This window comes from Tinamus guttatus, unplaced genomic scaffold (assembly GCF_059628265.1).
Source record: "Tinamus guttatus ecotype Peru unplaced genomic scaffold, ASM5962826v1 Tinamus_guttatus_pri_ptg000208l, whole genome shotgun sequence".
In the NCBI taxonomy this organism is placed as follows: Eukaryota; Metazoa; Chordata; class Aves; order Tinamiformes; family Tinamidae; genus Tinamus; species Tinamus guttatus.
This window is the reverse complement of record NW_028288742.1, coordinates 5,007,896-5,028,131: the sequence shown is the minus strand read 5'-3', so window position 1 is coordinate 5,028,131 and position 20,236 is coordinate 5,007,896. Positions and strand designations below refer to the sequence as shown.

Here is a 20,236-nt window from a genome sequence, read left to right as displayed (position 1 = left end):
AAAATAAAGATAGCAGAAATGTTTTGTTTTAAATGAGGATGCAAGTTACATTGGTTACTTTTTTTTAAGCAACTTAAGATCTACTTGGTAATATTAGAAACTGAAGAGTATAAATGACAAAGTATCATGCAAAGTGAAACTTTGGCAAAATTTATGTGAAGACACAACCCTAAGGACCATTACATAAGCAATCACTAGTGTACACAAAATATTTAGCATGTCATCACATTATTACAGAATCCTTGCAGAGTCAAACTTGGGGTGATATGGGCCTTCTTTAATGAGGGGGGCCAGGAATCAGGTCTTACAAGTTTTTTGTTTTGATTTTTTTTTTTTTTGCTTTACAAGTGATAAACAGCCTTTGGAAAACAACAGATGCATGTTAAATACCATGCTATTAAATGCAAAACAGAACAAGGTGTTATAAAACATAGTAAGGGAAGCATTCCTTTTATTTTGTGATCATAACGTAACATTGTTCAAAGATCACACAAATTCAACAGATCCTTTTTCTTTTCCAACATGAAGCCAGCACTATAGTTGTCAAAGTTGTTTGCCAGTTTCTCTCTAAATTCACGCTATTAACTAAAATAATTTGATTCTGTAAGTAAGCAATTTAAAGAATTATGTCACACAATAAATGCCTCGCTCCTCTGGTCAGTAGTAATAAATGAAGACTTCAAATACTTGTAGTTTTAGTTTTTAAAAATCCAATATACATCCTTCACCAAGGAGTATTTACGCTACACGCAAGCCATAGATACAAAATACACAGTATATACATTTTTTTGAAAACAAATTGGAATTTATAAAAACTCAATAGCCAAATCAAAATAGTTGAGGCACTAAATTAAAAGAAGTATCTTCATGTCTTGATTATACAGACTGTTCTGTGAACAATCAGGACTGTTTCATAAATATATATTATCTACAGAATTTGCTGTGCCAAAAAAGCCAGCTATGTTTAAGCTCAAAAGAAAAATTGCACTTTGAGATTGTTTTAGTTAACTTTTATTTTTTCTCCTCAAATATAGTAATCTGGTCCTAGTGCTTTTGGCACAGGTATCAAGCTGCATTTTTGCTAGACTTTGTTATAAAACACAAGGTTCTTGCATTTTGTTCATTAAAATCTGAAGAATCTTAAACAAACCTAGAACTTTGATACAAATCTATATAGCTACAATTGCTCCATTAAATAATATACACAAATACTCTTTTCGATCTTAAAACATCTTGACCACTGGATAGAAAACAATCACTTGTACTATCTCCACTCTTCTGATCTTACGCATCATCAGTCTGAAGGTGAATAAAATATGATTTCTGGCCACATTCTTACACTAGATTACACCCCAGTGTACAAAGAAAGAAAATAAATGTACAGTAAAAAGATCGGATAAATTAGAAGGGGTTTCTTGGTCTTGAATTCTTCTCCAACTAGTAATGATGCAGCGCTGTAGGCAGCCCAAAATACTCCAAACAACTAAAAAGGAGAAGATGAAGAATGTTAGCTGCCATTACAAGAAAGTATCTCCAGCTACCGAAAAAAAAAAAAAAAAAATCTCTAACAATTAAAAAAGCCTACAGTTCCTGGAAGAAAAAAATAATTTAACTGTGCATTTAACTTCAGAGAAGCATTTGCCAAATAGGCATCTTATTTTGGTTTGAGACAGTATTTCTTCTACAACAGGAGCTAATATCTCCACTCTAAGAATCTACCCAAGTGTAAAGCATATAGATACCATATAGCAAGTGGCAAGCTTGCATACACACACAGACTGAAATCTCTTTTAATGAACAACTTTTCTACCTTACCTGGCCTCTACCCTTCACTTCAATTCACATATAAACACATTGTTTTAAACAATTGCTATACTTGAGTCCTCCACCACATCCTCCTGTGATTTAACCTAGAAGGTTAAATTAGGCATCCAAAACACACATTCCTACTACTTTCAGGTACAATGAGAAGCCTTGAAAAATACACTCCATATCAAATATGACAACATCTATGAAACCTCTATGCCCTTATACTAATACCCAGCCCTCCCAGGAAGCCAAATCTCTTTGAGTTTGCATTCTCCTGCTTTCGATGCAAAAACCTCTACTTTCTAAATTAAGAAAGAGCCAATTTAGAAAACTAGCAGAAAACAACATTGTATGTAACTTCATATGAAGTGAGTACACTACTGTTTAAAAGTCTAGAGACGAGTGAACTGGACTCAAACTTCAGACACGGTTATAGGAAAAAGTAATTGGACATCTACCACCCTCTAGTAGCAACCTGAATATTAATATTAAAAATACCTAAAACTGAATGGCATGCAAAAGGAACATAGGACCAAGGACCCGCTCAGTAAAAGGCAGATAGACTAAGACCCAAGCAAAGAACTTTCCACAGTTTTGTCAGAAGAGCTCAAGTCCCTTGAATGAGAGGTTTATGCACATGTTTTTATTCCATGCGGGCAGCTACTGCAAAGAGTTATTTCAAAAAAGCTACTGAAAGCCACTTTATTTTGACTGGTTTTTGAAAATGCGTTTACATCTAAGTGATGACACATTGGCAAAGAAGATATTCTTTGCAGGCTAATTTTACCTTTTCTAATACCTTGATTACGAAATCTATGCAAATTTAAAATACTTACATTTAAATAAGTTTTATGCATTAAGTAACAAAAACGAACAGAAATTTTTAGCTATTATTAATGACAAAGAAAGCCCACACAACTTCAGTAAATAGGAGCATTTAAAGATTTTGATTTACTGTGGCTAGAACTTCAGAGAGCTATAAAGCCTCATCTGGCATTGTTGAGAAAATTAATTGTATGTGATTGCATACTTTGGCTTTTGCTCCCTGAGCTGGGACTGCAGAAGGAGACAGGATTCCCTAAAACACATTAGGAAACTGCAACAGGAAAAAAAAAATTAAGTACAGTACCTGAAAGGTTTTCCTGAATGCATAGAAAGAACTAACTGGAATTTCACTGCAAGTTCCACAGCTTTAAGGCTCCAAAATATTTCCCCAAATGCGGAGGTCCCAAACCAAGACACAGGTAATACACAGGAATTCACAGGAAAAATTAGTTTGGCTATATGAGGCTTAACCTGTATTTTCACACTAATGAATCAAAAACCTTGCACTGATTTGCCCTGAATTTAATGCAAATTTGATAGCAATAATCAGGTAACTGAGATTTCCTTAACCTATATTCAAGTAAGTTATGCATTAGATAAAATCCAAGTTAGTAATCTGCTTTCTGGCTTTACTTCTTAATAGTAATTACAAGTTATCAAATTGCAAACACAGTAACATTCTTGTTTTACATACACTTAAATTGTACTTCAATTGCAGTATTTACCAACAAGCCGGGAGTATGTTAATGAAGTTAATGAAAGCAACAGAACAAGAACCAAAAAGTTCACAAATTATCATGCAGCAGAATTTTCTCAGGCAACCTTTCCAAAACTTCAGCAATAATCTCAAGGTCTCCATAAAAGCTTGCATGAAACATTGGAAGTGTTCGATGAACGTCACGTAGCTCCACTACACCTCAGGGGAACATTGCTAGCTCCATAAAAGGTGTCCAACAGCAGGTGATATCAAGAAAGCTGTTCTTGCTTTCTGTCTGATATTCCACATAGGTGGAAAGCTTCTCAGAAGAGCAAGCCGAGCGCTTTGTACTGTTACCATCAAGGGAGAGTCTCAAAACAAGGACTAATGTCATATTCATGCTGCAATAACTAAAAATAAACTGCATGACAGGGGAAAGGATTGAAGAGCTTACTTCCAGACTCTTCATTTTGATGTTTAAGTATACATCCTCTTCTGCAATGATAATCCTATTTTTTAAAAATGCAACTGCTGTAACACAGCGTAACATTATCTTATTAACAACAGATTTTTTTATGGCAACAAGACCATATATTCTAAGTAGAAATATTTAAAACAGAATCTGCTTCTCAGTCTTATCCCTCCATGCTAACTAAAAGGATCACACTCACAGGAGTTATATTTATGTATATTCTGACAGACTGTTACAATGTCCTGAACAGATTAATGCTTGAAGCATTAAGGCAGTGACTTAAAAATACTTGCAAATTCTCAGTACATGTTACTGAGCTTACCTTTATTAGTGTAGAAACAACTTCAAATGATCCAACCACCACAAGTACAGGTGCTATGACAATGAGAGGAAGTAGGGAATATCCTATTACACCAAGAACTTGGCCGTAAGCCACCTGAAATTTTCAAGCACACAAATAAATAAATAAAAAACACAGACTTAATAGTACTAATCTTTATCACCAAACACAATCTAATCTTGTTATGAGAGAATCAAGTAGCTATACTAACAATGTGCTGGGCATTCATAAATTTCATCTGAAGGAGTTTGGGGGAGGGGGGGAGGGTATTGTATGGAAAAAACCCACAATTTTCATATTAACAGTTTCATAATGAATAATTCAATTCTCTTAGAAGCTTAAATCAATGTATATTAAATGACAATGTTAACATTTCCAATGGCAGTAGAGAGGTGAGAAATATGTAACTCAAAACACACGCCCCACATTTCCATGCTGCCCCTCAGGTGGTTTGCAGCTGCCACTCTCCATGGAGTGTGTGACTGATACAGAGGAGCACTCAACAAAAACAGACCTCTTAGTCACCAGCTGCAGACCCGGCTACCACAGGCAGCGCAAAATACAATTCCTTGCAGTAACGTATGAACCCATATTTTAAAGTACTTTTGAACTCAATGCAAGACCACTTTAGAACTCGATTCCTGTGGGAGGACAGAAAACTGATATCCAGTTCAGAATTATTATGGCTAGCTTAAACATATTTTTTGAAGTATTACCATAACTGCCTCCTGATGCCTAACTTGTCCCTTTTGCAATTTGAAATGTTCTTGGGCCCTGCTATGTTCCTTGGATTGAAGTCAGGAAAAAGAGTGCTCAGACAAATTACTGTCTTTCAAGCAATCACTTGTGGCAGCAGATCCTTCACAGTAAATCATGCAGATCCATAACAATCCTCTCTCCACTGTTTATATATTCTCAGTATTTCACACTTGAGCAATAAAAATAAGATTAAGAGCATCTGGATTACGACAATATGTGGAAATCCAATACAATCATATTTATGATTTTTTTTCTGAGTAGTCTTCACAAAAAAAGTCACTAGCAAAAAAAAAATCAGAAAGAAAATCTTGAAACAAGACTAAACAAATAATTTAGGAAGTCTATGATACTAGTTCATCACCAATGCAACATGTGTAGTAAAAACAAAACTTCAAAACACAGTTCAATGCTGTGTAGCCATTTGCGGGTCTAGCTGTAAGCCATTTTCTGTAGTTTATACCTGAATCACTTGGTGACTCTATTCATAGGCACAGCTCCAAAAACTGTTTCCATGCTGCCACTGGGCTGATGCAAGTAGCTGGAGGGAGGCACGTAGGCCAGAACTGCACTTGGCTTCACAGTTGAGGAACACAGACTGAGTGTCATTCTGTGGTGGGTTTACATTGTACCAGTGCAAGGAGAAAAACCAATGCTGATAGGTGCTCTCTCCGAAGGCTACCAGAGCTATGCCATTAGATCAGCCCTATTCCACCTTCCTGACCTCCCCAAAAAAGGGATGGGGGGAAGTGAAAGGGTTGTGTGTGCAAGGAGAAAGCGTTTGATTTAGCTCAGTGATTGAAAACTTGAAGGCACTTCCCTGGAGAGGAATTTAGCTCTGGATCACAAACAACTGTCAGAATTTCTGGGACTTGGGGTAAAAATTTCCATATTGTTTATCATATCCAGCTCCCTCTATGCACTGTATAGAAAGAGTAGCTGTCCATCTCCGCATACGAGATTCTGCTGTGAGGAGCAGGAAACTAAAACTGAGGTATTATAGTAGCATCTAAGTTGGGGATTCACAATTAGCTAGAATGTCCAAAGCCAGGCCTCAAAGTAGCCAAGAAACCTTTCAAAAAAACCAACTTTCCCACCCTCTATTTTCACATACGGCTACTTACTTCTCCTCCGAGAACCCTGGCCAATAAAAAAATTGTCAAGGATCCAAATATCCAAATAGTTATAATCCAAGAAACAACCTTAAAAGATAAAATACAATTAGTTTACATTTATAATCTTCACTGCAGTCAAGTATCTTATTATGCAAAATTAATTATGAATTGCAGCAAATACATACAGTTTTACTCTGTATTACAACAGAGATAAAGAACAGAAGCCACAGCAATACATTACTGATGAAACTTCCTCCCACCGCCCCCCGCCACACACACACACTCTGAGCATTCCTGGTTCACCAAACTTACAATTAATGTGATTCTATAAGTACATCTCAGAAGAGAGAGGTTAGTTACTCATAAAGGCTAAGACAACTCCGGTTAAATCTTACCTAATACAATAGCTCAGCTGAGACTTGTATTTTATAGCATGGAAAAAAAATAACGTTTCATTCCACTAAACAGAAGCCAGCATCATTCTACCTACTCCAAAAGTGTGCTCAGACAGGTTTGAAAGCTCAGCTCTACCCAGTAAAAAGAGTTAGAATTCTGCCTTTTTTTTTTTTTTCCCTCTCCATCTTAGAGACAATATTTTATTCTTCATTCAAATGGAGAATATTCAAAAGTGGTGAAAGGACTTTAACTTACACTACAACTTGTTGAACGTGACAACTTAAGGAACAAACTTCCTTCCCGGGCCAAAGTGGGCAGTTATATTCCTTTTATATTTTCACTGTGCTACTCAGAATAAGAAACCTTAAATGATTCCCTGACTTAACAGAACCTTCAAATGAACTTAACTGTTGTTGAATTTAAGCCACTGGGAGACCAGAAGTGGTGCTCTCCCTTTTGAAATAAACTTTTTAGAGAAAAACAACCAATCTCAGTCAGGTCTTTGTATTCCTAAGTATACAATGGCTGCACTTAAAATGAAGATTAGCATTCAGTTCAGCTTTTCCATTTAGGAGTTCTAGTTTCACCAGAAAAAAAAAAAAAAAAAGATTTTCTTTACAGTCAAAAGTCACAGCACTATTTCAAAGAATATATGTATTTAAAAGCTTTATGCTCTTTGTGAAAATAGGGCATGACCTCCTTTTACACTCTGCCTTCCTCTGCTATGTAAAAGAAAACCAGACTAATGTGTTGGGGCAGGAATGCTCCTGTCTTGCCTGCATTCAGCCCACCCACCATTCAGTTTATCTAGTCAAGCTGCTGTCATTCACTGTGTTGCTAGTGACCAGCTTTCACTACCCTCTCCTCACACATGTACAGTACTCTGCATTACCCCGTGAGATAAACACCATCCATGGAGAGTTGATCCATCACAGGATCAAGGAATAGTTCTTGCTTTGCCCTGGAGGCAACTAAATGGTCCACTCAGAAGACCTGAATAATACAGTATTTTAGTCTACTTATTTTAAGTCCAATTGATACGAGATATTAGACTGAATTCTTAGTCAGCACTTGGTATGCATATGGCAGCTAGAAAAAAAATGAATGATTTTATCTCACCATTCACAAGCATTTCAGCATAAGTATATTCTGTTATTTTACATGTATGTCTTGTTGCTATAGCATATTTTAAAAAATAATACATAAATATATATATCATCATAAGGATTTATGAAGCAAGATGCAATCAACTATTACCTCAAGATGACCTAGGGTCACATTCAGACTGTTTCTATAAATGATACTAATTCTACTTTGATGCAAGTGTAAATTAAAAAAGAAAAAAAGTGTTTATGGAGGCCAATTAAATCTGTACAATGCCTCTACTTATTCACCCTAGAGTTAAAAGGAATTATGGAAAAAAAATCTATTGACTTAAGGAAAGTTATTTGATTGTAACTGAACAAAAGGGAGGACAAAATAGCACAAAGCACTAATAAAGATAAGATGTACCAGGTAATAGTTGTGATCTAGAATTAGTTAGACAAATAGCTTTTTGTCAGGAAATTAAAATTCATGTCATCCACACAGATATTCTTTTTTTAATTTCTGGTAATTAGAAAAAAACGTTAAAAAGAGGTTACAGTTAAAATGGCATGATTCACTAATATGACTCTAATTATATAATCATTGATCCATTTCCTCCAGTAATCACTTCTTTCCTTTGTTTTACTATAAAAACAAAAATCTGACATTTTCTCATGTTTAACATGATCCACGGTCTATTTCATACAGTTGAAGTTAATATCTAGAAAGACAGCAGTAAGAAATGAATTTGGAATACCTCCCCCCCCATTCTCATGGGAAGAAAGGACTTTCTAGTTATTAAAAATACACAAATTATTTAGCAGTCATGCCCCCAAATTTAACTTAGTTTTCTTTTTAACTAGAAGGTTTATACCTACCTTGAATTGTCCATACAGTGAAATCATTGAGAAGAAGAGGACAACTGCCAGGGGACCCCAAAAATCTGGATTGTCTCTCACTACCTGTCTATTAAACCCAAGAGATGGCATAGGCATCAACACACATCGAATTTTGTAGTAAATATCCTTCAGATCAATGTCCAGTTCTTCCCTGAAATTGTAAGGCAAAGGAGCATTACTATACACCACAAAAAGATCATAAAAACACATGCTTACGGGTAAACAACAGGTTTGTAGAAACAGTAGTGCTTTCTGAAGCCATGACTACTAAGGAAACAGTTCTTGCAAGGTATAGCAACACCTTATCATGCATTCACAAACTTTCATGCCACAGATGGATATATTAATTACACCAAAATAAATTCTATGACTGACAATAGAAAATATCCGCATCACATCTTAACAGTCTGTTTTAAGAAAGTAAAACCTTTCTCTGACATGCAGGGACAAACATGGTACATTTGTATTACTGCAAATATCCATGAGTCAAAGCCATACGAATACACTCAAGAAGGACATCTCGGTGCATTTCTGTGTTCAGTGTGCCCTGAGCACACTTTTTAAGGAAATACATTTCAAATTCTACCAGAAAGAATACCCTTGCACTCAGCAAACCTAAAATATTCAAAATATATTCATCAGGTCAATGTAATTTTTCATGATAATGAAATTGCTTCAACAGTAGCAGTTTTCACCATACCAGTTTATGCCAAGTGTTTAAACACTGTCTTGTTTCCAATATGGACAAGAATAAATAAAAGCCGATTAAGCGAGCACTAAGATTAACAATAAATGCTCCACCTCCCTAACTGCCTTTTCAAGTCCTTGACTACAAACAGTGCATGGACAGCTACAAATGGAAAAAGACTCTCCCTGTATAGGGGTCTCTTAACTGGTGCAACTCTTGTCTTTAACATCCTAGCAATAGGCGAAGGAAGTAGACTTTCCAAATAACAGGCAATTCCACTAGCTTACAGCACTTAAAAGCAGCACTTACATGTGCAAAACATTTAGACAGAACTTCAAACTACAGTTTTCCCTATAGTAATGACTGAGAAGTTCTGAAGAGCTGCAAGAGCTTCCTGGCAGATACCCCTCCTCTGCTCTATGTTTAGGAACATCTAACACAGCTGGAAAAGTGGAATCACACACTTGAGCTCCAATTAATGAAAGTTCTGTCCTAGGCCCCGATTTATGACTTTTTTCTGAGAAAAGGTCAGACAAGAAATAAATGCAGTGAAGATATGATTCATCATAACTTCTCTTTCAGAAATGAAATTCTGCTTGTTGAGGCTCTGGTATAATTTTTATTGCTATTACTATCCTGTTCCTAAATAACAACTACAGCAAAGTTAACACATTGCTGAATCCAAGCAGTACACTAAAAGTATCTATTTTTCCTCCCTCCATCTAAGCAGTCAGTAAGCAGTGTTTTTTATATTTCACTCTGAAAGCCGTGTAGCAAAGTTTTCCTTTCTAGAATTAGATTTTGTATCATTGCCTAGGGCTTCTGATAGTTTCTTATCCGAATAAACTGTCTTTCGCATAAAGCCTAAAAAGAGGTGGTAGCCATTACAGGAAGCCAGGTTGCTCAATAAAGAAAAAAATCTCACTCTACTGAACAAAAGGCACCACACTGGTGAACCTATCCTTTCCCTGTCATGTCCTCCTTGCTTCCAAAAATCAGCAGGTTAGGACATAACCGCCTTGGAATCACAAAATGTGCCACTGTGGTACACAATGCTACATAAGAGGGAATTGGTGCATTGTCACCTCAATGTACCATCCTATTTGTTAATTAAAAAATATGTATGTACAGAACAGATTTACTCACACAGGTGCTACTTCTGCACGTCACAAGCTACAGCACTTTTCAAATAGCAGTTTCAGGTTTAAGCTCTCCATACATCTTTTCTTCCCCAGCACTTTCTTCTCACTCTGCTTGTTCGGGTATCATTTTGTTTAATTAACAGAGGAAAACACGGAGACTCTGAAAACTAAGTCGCGGAGCTGCACAGCAACCCAGCCTGCCTGCTTTGCAGCATACATACCTTGAGATGTAAACTTTCTGCTCCCAACTATGGGTCCGTGAATAAGGGAAGCAGACAGTTTCTGTGTCATAGACAACCCTGTCTTTAAATACTAACCCCTCTAATACAGCTTTATGATACATTATAGTGTCAAAGACTGCATAGTTTGTACCCTTGCTTCTTACAGTCCTGCTGTAATGATTATGACCATCCACAATGCAACACAGCAACTTACAGAATTCCTTTAACATTGATGCAGTTACCACAAAACTTTCAGCAGTGCCTTAACCTCCAATTCCCTAACAGCACTAAGACACTCAAACCAGCATGAAAGAGAGGAAGAATATAGCATATTTTTTAATCTGCAACAAAATCAACAGATGAGAGTAGAAAATAGTCTTCATTTTTAGGCTTAGATTAATAGCCTCCAGATTGTTTCCTCTCTTTCCATTTCTTTCCTATAGTGTAAAAGAAGCTTGTTACACACCAAAAATACAATCCATAATGAAAAACATCATTCCTGCATCAGAAAGCAGACTTATTTCTCAAGTCATTCTTCAAACAGAATTCTAGCCACAGCAAGACACTGTGAGACAGTTTGAGAACTTATAAGCTGTTTGTTTTTCCTAAACAGCTTAATAAGGAGGAATAACCAAAATTAATTGCAACATACAGGAGTGGCTTGTTATCTTCTGGGTCATCATCTTCTACTTCCAGAAGCCAGCCATAACCCCTCTGTCTCAGGAATGTAGTTGCAGTAGATTCTTTGATGAATTCTCCTCCAAGATTTAGCTTAACATCTGGAGTTGTTATGGAGCCACTAATATCTTAGAGGGAAGAAAAAAAAAAAAGAGAGAGAGAGAGAGAAAGATATACCTTTTTATGCCTTGCCAAAAGCCATTTGATTTCAAAATTACTGGAAGATGAACAACAGAAATGTGTGCTGGATATCACCATAAACTAGACAAAATTATAGAATAAAATTTTATCCTAAGGTGTACATAAATTGAAAGAGATCTTCCAGCTTTAAAGCAACAGCAACAACACTGGTTTAGATCTCAAATTACCAAGTTTTAGCTCCAAGTATAACTCTGCTGTTTTAGTTATACAGGTATGATATTCAGGCTTCTATTTGCGTTCCTTCACACATCTGTAGGCTTTAATTTGTAGTCAGCCTCTAGTAAAGATCACATTTATTTTAAGCTACACAATGGTAGCTTAAAATACAACAAGTAGCTTGACGAAATATAAAATAAAAATAGAACATGCTTAGAATAGGAAAGCAATCATGAATTTCCATTTTGGTCCATGGTTGTACAGAGAGGGAGAAAAAATGAAAGTATTTTTCACGCCTGAAATTCATTATGGAGAACGACTCAGGAGTTTTCTAGTATCACTGGGATGTTCTTCCTCTCCAAGTATTTGCTTATGCTATAACGTAACACTGCCTTGCAAAGAGGGCTTCTTGCTATGCTTTGTGCACGAACATATACAGATACAGCCATCAAAACCAATAAATATTTCAACCAACCACCTATGTCTTCTTTCTCAGTGAAGCGTGGCCACTCATCCCGAAGCAGGAAGGCTTCCACACAACCTTATTTACTAAGGCTCCTTCTAGCAGTTGCTCAGTGATGAATACCTAACACAGCTTTTAGGGACGAAACCCATAAACGTGAACAAAGTTTAGGTAATGCTCTGCAAGGCTACTTCTCAGGTAGAGCTGCAGAAACCAAGAAACCAGCCTGCCAGCCACCAACTGGCATGAAACTGGAAATACCAGGTTAGCCACCTGCACAATAATTGTGCTGAAGAATCTGCCAACAGCTCACGGTTCTGACATCGGCTATAGCAAGAGCTATAGGATGCTTCCCTTGCTGCTGTCAGAGGCAGAACACTGTATATGCAGTGCTGAGGTCTCCCTCACAGGTGGGCATTCCAGTAAACCACCTTTCCAAGACATTCTTTACTCTTAAATTTAAAAAAAGTAATATAAGAGATATGAATACAGTCTGTTATTTAAATCATATATGTTCACCTAATTGAAGACTCCTCTCTATTATGAGAGTAGATAATAAAACAGCTTATGCTTTCATTATTTTATGTATCAAGATTTTTGAAATTAAGAGAAATAGTGCAGTGTGTAGAATTTTTATTTATAAGTATTAAGATGTCCAGTTTGGCTTATTTATTTCCCTTTCTTGGAATAGATCCATGCAGCATTTCACAAATACTTGAGTGGGCATGAGCTCACACCTTGTGCTCATGAAGAACACAAAGCCACATCCAATCCAAACATTCTTCTCAAAAGGTGGCTAAAATAGCCCAGTGTGCTATTAAGACTGCTGAGCAAGTATTTTCAGCAAGGGTTCAGAGCTTTCATAAAGAGGTACACAGGGATTTTGTTTCTTTGTTTAGAGTTTGTTTTTCTCTCCAGACCAAGGTGGATTTAAAAAAAAAAAAAAAAAAGGCAGTTCCAGATTGTTCTTTGGTGAGATGAACTTCATTAGCAGTGGATTAATATTCCATGTCTAAGGACTAATGACTTAGTCATTCCACAGTACGCCTTTACCCAAATTATGCTTTTCCAGGGAGGAGCACATGAGTCAGGATTTACATGGTCCCCTGTACCTACTTACAACGAAAAGTTGTTACTAAATAAACATTGAAGGCAAAAAGATGACTGTTTAAACAGGTAGAGTCCATAAGATCTACTAAAAGAGAAAAAGCAGCAAAACGTTGGCTCCTGGGTGTTTTTGCAGCATCGAGACATACCCCTTCACGGCAGGTTTGTGCCCGACAATTTGTGCAGCGGGCAGGCAGGCAGGGGCCCACGCTTCACGCGCTGACCTAGGCACAGGGCTCCCTTCCCCGGCACCACCGGACTGCAAGAGGCGGCTGCGGAGCAGCAGCGCCTCGAGGGCGAGCTGCCGGCGCGATCGTTAACGGCTGCCACATCGCACTCGCACTCGCAGCAGCCGGGGAAGGAGACGTGACGCTACGTGACGTGCCAGGGCGGGCGGCGCGGTGCCAGGACGAGCCCGTGACGGTACCTGCCGTGCCAGGGCGGCCGGCACAGCCCGCGGGGGCCCCGGCGGTGCGGAGGCGTCGCGGCCGGCCCTGCCACGCACGCAGACCCGCCGCCGCCCTCGCGCTCCGCGCCGCTCCGGGGCGGCCCGCGGCGGGGCCGGCGGCGCGGAGGGAGACGCGGGCCCCGCTCGCGGCGGCCCCCCGCCCGCCGCTCACCTTCGGCATCGGCCGAGGAGACGAAGGTGAAGTCCCCGTTGGTGGGCGCATAGAGCGGCGGCGGCGGAGGCTGCTGCTGCTGAGGGCCCGGGGGCTGCATCTCCCCGCCCGCTGCGGGGCGGCGAGCGGCGCCGCAGGCGGGGGGGAGGGGGCGCCGGGGCCTCCCGCGTCCCTCCCGCGGCGGCGGCGACAGCTCCCACCGCACAGCCACAACAGTCCGCACCGCCCCGATTGGCTGCCTGCAACACGCCCCACGACTGGCTGCGTTGCGGGGAGGGCGGTCACTCCGACTCCAGTGTAAAAGCCCTTCTGATTGGCCGAGACACAGTCCAGCAGAGGACAGGGGGAGGGCGGAGGGACACGGACGCTGTTGTCGTCACCCCGCCCGCCCCGGCGCGTGCGACCGTCATGTGCGCACGCGCGGCGCTTGCGTCATCGCCCGGGCAAGGGGAGGGGCTCTCCCGCCCCGCGGATCGGGACGTGTCCCCGTCCCTGCACGGGCTGTAACGGGGCGGCAGCGGGAGCGGCCTCCCGCCCCGCGGATCGGGACGTGTCCCCGTCCCTGCACGGGCTGTAACGGGGCGGCAGCGGGAGCGCCCTCCCGCCCCGCGGATCGGGACGTGTCCCCGTCCCTGCACGGGCTGTAACGGGGCTCCCGCGGGAGCGCCCTCCCGCCCCATGGATCGGGACGTGTCCCCGTCCCTGCACGGGCTGCGACGGGGCGGCAGCGGGAGCGCCCTCCCGCCCTATGGATCGGGACGTGTCCCCGTCCCTGCACGGGCTGTAACGGGGCGGCAGCGGGAGCGCCCTCCCGCCCCGCGGATCGGGACGTGTCCCCGTCCCTGCACGGGCTGTAACGGGGCTCCCGCGGGAGCGCCCTCCCGCCCCATGGATCGGGACGTGTCCCCGTCCCTGCACGGGCTGCGACGGGGCTCCCGCGGGAGCGCCCTCCCGCCCCGTGGATCGCGACGTGTCCCCGTCCCTGCACGGGCTGTAACGGGGCTGCAGCGGGAGCGCCCTCCCGCCCAGCGGATCGGGACGTGTCCCCGTTCCTGCACGGGCTGTAACGGGGCTCTTTCTCCCCACATCATCATGGTTTTCTGCAAACCGGCTGCTTTTGTTTCTTCCCATTCTGGCAGCTTTGCTCCCTCTCAACACCCCATGTAGCCTTCCTGCGTTTGCTGCTCTGTTCCCTGTTCCTACACCTAGTTCCCCAACAGACAATTTGCTCAGATCTTCTGTCCCAAGGTTTCTGGACTGCCATCCTGTAATTCCCTTGGCTACGAGGGAGTCTGGCATAGTGACCAATCTGGCAGAGAATACAGCAGCACGTGACATATTCTTTAGGAAAATTGTCTTTTGGCTTGCAGGTTTTTAATAGATGCAATAGGATAAAAGTTGAAAGCTTTTCCTACAGTGTGAGACATCCAAGGCAAGCCTGGCACCAGGGCTCTGCAAAATAGTCCAATAGTCCATTCATGGCTGATCGTAGCCCCGTGAAGCCTGATTTAGGTTGTCCTGCCAAGAGTCCAGCAAAGAACCAGAGCAGTTTTTAAATAACATGACAGATACGCTGTTGCCAGTCCCTGCTATAACAAGCGGACAAGCTCTCTAGCTCTCTATGTTGTCTGTGCTTTGAAGAACCAGGGCCTCTCTCCTGATGGGTTCAATTATTAGACCTCTTATTTACTAAAACTAGGCAATATTTAGCTTACAAGGGTCTTCACTGAAGCACTAAAATAATACTAAACACACCCACAAAATTCTGTGTGTGTTGAAACCAGTTAAACAGGTGGGCTTAAGTTGCCTTTTATGTAGCTCAGTGGGAGAAAGGGAAGGAAGAAGGAGAGAAAGGAATAGAGCAACATTCCCCAACAGTCAGTATAACATTACCAAGTACCTGTTCATGTGCCAGGAACACTAAGAGAAGTCCTTGAAACCTGTGCAAACTCACAAGATCATTCTGGGGAGTCCACTGCTCTTGCTTTGGAAGATGAACAACAGATTGCAACAATGACAAACCTGAGAAACTTGCACATGAGGGGTCTGCAAAGTGAAAATGTAGAAGGTGCGCTATGATTGGCAATAAAAGTAATATTTTCGATAAATGTAGATCAGAAACTGAAACAAAGGGGCTCATGTCTGCCTCTTCTGTAAGGAAGATCACCCATTTTGAACAGTTTGGAAACTATTGTATTGCTAGAATGCAATTCCATATTCAAAGTGAAAGTGATAGTAATCAGTTTAGTTACATAAATTTAATTATGCTACTTAGTCCCTAATGTTTGCTTTGAACAAATTTTATTTGATGGCCTCTAGTTCTTGTATTGAAAAAAAAAAAAAGCATCTACACACCTTCTCTGTGTTACCCAGTATTTTGTAGACCTCTGTCATATTTTCCCTGGGTTGTCTTTTTCCCTTGTTGAGAAGTCTTAATCATATTTGTACTAAAAACAGTTATTTACCTTTCACAAGAACATAATCTCACTGAAATATATCTATGTATCTAGAACTACAAATAGATTTGTTTCTGTGTTAAATTAACATGCTGTATATATATATATATATGGCAGGTGGACTTATTGATGGAATAAACAAACTTGTGAATGCTGAAGAGCTTGTATTTGATGATACAAGTATGGATGAGAGTGATGCAAAAAAAATAGGTAATTTCCTCTGATATTTCACACCTCAGTCAAGCATACAGTTTTGAGAATCTGAATGTATTGGCAAGTTGGTCAAAAGTTGATGTTCTCTTACGTCTTGAGAATCTATTTTAGAGAAGTAATTTCTTACACTTTTACATTGAAATCTGACTCTAATTAGTATACAGATCTAATATGATCTGTATCTGATTGTCATGAAACATTAGTATGCTCCTTTCAACTTGGTAACACAGATAAACAGACTTAAATACCAATCCAAGTGACAGCTCATCTGAATGAAGTGCAAGTCAGGGGATTGCAAAGCTCATAGGGTTCATTTTTATATTACCTATATGCCTTTCTCCAAGGTTAGGCACTGGAGAGCAGGTTTGAAAACTTTGAATAATGTTTGCACAACCCAGGGACTTAAATGGAGCTGGCAATTTGTAAGACTTTACTTTTTTCCCTGGGTAATCACATTTAATCTTATATGAATTACTTCCTCTGGGCTGAGACACAGTTTAGGTTGATTACATGATACTGAGCCAGAGAATGTATTCTATCTTTTTTTTTTTTTGCAAAGCAAACTCATTATAAATACGTGGCATTAAAATATAGATGGTTGTGATATCCTAGGGAATAAAGATCTAATTCTATCAAGCAGTTTGCTGAGATCAAGGCATTATACACATATCAGAATTGTTATAAACATCAGAATTGTTCACCTAGCACTCTGACCTGATATTTTTATCATTCCATCTGTAGCTGAAGGAATCAGAAGTTTGATAAAGTTACACTTACTGCGCTTGAGTCATTTGACAGCTATTGGGAATGGTGTAACCCACACTGTAAGGTCAGTCTCTGATGAGCTAAGAGAACTTGAAGAAATCCAACTAGTTAATTGTTGTATCTCCAGTGATGCTGAGGAAATTCTTGGTAAGAATAATAACAATGACATTACAAATGGAATATTTGCTGTTTGAAAATCAAAACAGAATTGTATAAGCCACTAAGAGAAGCCATAAGAAGAAAGTGCAAAACTAGAGATTTAATAGAACATCACAAACATATAAGAATAACATAATAAACATTTAGGTACACAATCAGTGTCAGTTAGCAGGGATATAAAATTAAAAAAAAAAGGAAATGTTGTATAAATCCTTTATATAAATCTTTAGTACAAATGTTGTATAAAAGAGAAAAGTCTCATCTTGCTGTTTCATTAAAAACAAACAAAAAAACAAAAAAGCCTCAGGTGCAACAGAAGACAAGTCATGCTGCATTAAATATATGCGTAACATTTCTTTTTCCTCCCATAACTCAGAATCTTTTTAATTTTCCAAAACTGAATGTACTTGAGTTGTCTGAAAAATATTCTAGATAAGAAAATAGTTCCTGGTAAGAAAATACTTCTAGGTAAGTAAAGGTACCAGAGAAGACCAAAAGATAAAGGACAAAAAAGAACAGGTAATATCAAAACAAAAATAGTTCTGAAAGCCCAGCAATTTTTAACAATGATGATGAAATAGCAGCAGGCCTAGGTAGGATATAGAGAGAGATTTAGATGAGCCAAATAATGAGGCACATTTTCTAATCAGTGAAGACCATTTTTACTTTGTAAGTAGTGCAAGGGAGACTTCAGGCAGCTGGAGATTACTTGTGAGGAATGCCCTGAAGAGGAAAAACCTTCCCTGATTCTGCGAATTGCACTATCTCCTCCATAAACATGACAGGAATACAGTAAGTCACCTTACTGCATCATTCCATATCAAATCTTTCACTATCATAATGTCTGTATATATACTGAATGTATGTCAGTATGTTAAAAAAGAAGAATACGGTCATATTCTTAATAGTACTTCAATGTCTGTCAAATTGAAGATCAGGGAGATATAAAAACTACATGAAGCTTCAGCATTCACCACTCCTGAGCATGCAGTGGAAATGAAATGCCAAATCAAAGAAAATCTTCATAAGATTGCAATGTTTTTTGCACGGATGATTGTGACCAGCAGCTCATAGCACCATTGAAGTCAATGACTTCTGTGTAGCTAAAAGAATCCTCTTGTATGCGACACACCGCAGGATTAAATTTTAACAAGGAAGGATACCTCAATCTAGATATAAAAAACATTGTGATTTATGGTTCACTGTCCCTGGCAGCTGGCAGTGTTCAAGAAATGTGTAGATGAGGCAGTTAGGGACATGGTTTAACAGACATGGTGTTGAAGGGTTAATGGTTGGACTCGAGGATCTTAAGGGTCTTTTCCAACCATAATGAACTTATTTAAAATCTTTCATATTCAGGATTTTATTTTTAAGCATAGCAACATAGCATAACTTCTAATGAGTTCAGTTGAACTCAATTATTTCAGTATCATGATCAGAAATCATTCTTTTCATAAGAGTTTGATGTAAAAATACATGAATAAACATATGTTCACAGTCATTTTTTTTTGAGAAAAGAAAATTGGAGAACCTTCAGCACCTGGTCTTGTCCATGAATTGTGTGGCTTTCTTCCTGCACCCATTCATCTCTCTCAAGAAGCTGACATTTTTAGATTTCAGCAGCAAAGAAGACTGGGTGCCAGGATCACCGTTAGTTTGCAAATTAAGTCAGATACTAACCACACTGAATTGTTTAAAATAGATTAATGTGACTGGACAGACATTTGATTGTCGTGATCTGGGGGACTTATTATTGGTGCAAAAGCAAACTGCCAAAACCAATTCCAGATAGTACATTCTTGAAGAGAACCAGCTTTCAGAGCACATATTTACTTACAGCCTTCATTATTTGAGAGATGCCCTTGTCTACAACCACACACTGAATCAGAAGCTTTAGTGTTATTTGGATCTCCTTCTCAAAACCTTGCAAACTTAAATCCTTGATGGACTCGCTGTCCTTAAGTGGTTTCAAAGAGGGCATACTTGTGTGTGTGGTTTCTATGAGCTATTTTTTATTATCATCGAGGTTAACTTGGTAGGTTTTAAAAACTTTTAATCAAAAGATAGTAAAGACTGGAATGTGGTAGTAATAAGCAATACAGCATTTTCCCTGTAGTTAGGATCCTTCAAATACATGACCTCAGTTCAGCAAAGCACTGAAACAGGCTGAAGTGATCTATATTGACAAAGGTATCTAAACACATGTTTAAATTTGAACTTTATACACCACTGCATCAAATCCTTAATTCTTCAGAAATCAATAAAGTCAGTTTCCCTGTCTCAGATCTTTGTTCACAGCCTAGCCCTCACAAAATGCTCTCACACGGCAGGGCCCGAAGCCCTGGAGAAAGCGCCCGGCACAGCATGGCTCCCGCTGGGAGGAAGCGCTTGGCGAGGGGCAGCCCATGAGGGCCCCGTGTAGCCGTGGGGCCAGTGCCATGCGCGGGGCTGCGCTTGCTGGCACCCCCCGGCTCCCCAAAACCCCACGGGCCTGGTCATGTCAAGGCTGTCGGCTGCAGCCAGTAGGAGCCTTTGCCATGAGCTCCCTGCTGGGCAGAGAGGCAGGGCTATTCCCACAGGCAAGCGTGTCCTCGGCCTTGGCCATTCCCCGGAGCCACTGACACCTCCCTGGGCGGTTGAAGGCACCAGAGGCACCTGAGCACACGGGCAGCAGCTCAGGAGGATGATGCCTTGAGCACTGGCAGTGAGCAGGGCTGCTGGGGCCACTTCTTTAGCTGGAGATGGGCTGCAGGACGGCGGTGGCAATGCCGAGAGGGGCCGAGGGTTCAAGGCCCAAAGGCAGTGCTTTCCTCCTGCAACACTAACCAGAAGTTCAGCTTGACTTGCTCAACCAACAGCATTCCCCACATTAACGTTTGTACCTGTCTGTTCATGTCTTGGGACGTACAAATCCGCTTTGGATTTGTACGGAGGAGAGAGATATACAGAACCAAAGAATTCCACTAGGCTTC

General features: G+C 40.3%; 1 protein-coding gene across 1 annotated transcript; it reads right to left on the bottom strand.

The window, feature by feature from the left end:
- Nucleotides 1–436: 436 nt before the first annotated feature.
- Nucleotides 437–13,789, bottom strand: YIPF4 (Yip1 domain family member 4). The gene is made up of 6 exons (XM_088524186.1): nucleotides 13,672–13,789; nucleotides 11,099–11,252; nucleotides 8,375–8,546; nucleotides 6,024–6,101; nucleotides 4,126–4,239; nucleotides 437–1,483 (listed from the first exon to the last, which is right to left on the bottom strand). Exons 1-6 carry the CDS (start codon nucleotides 13,769–13,771, stop codon nucleotides 1,346–1,348), a joined length of 756 nt encoding a protein of 251 aa, XP_088380312.1. The 5' UTR covers nucleotides 13,772–13,789; the 3' UTR covers nucleotides 437–1,345.
- Nucleotides 13,790–20,236: the final 6,447 nt, after the last annotated feature.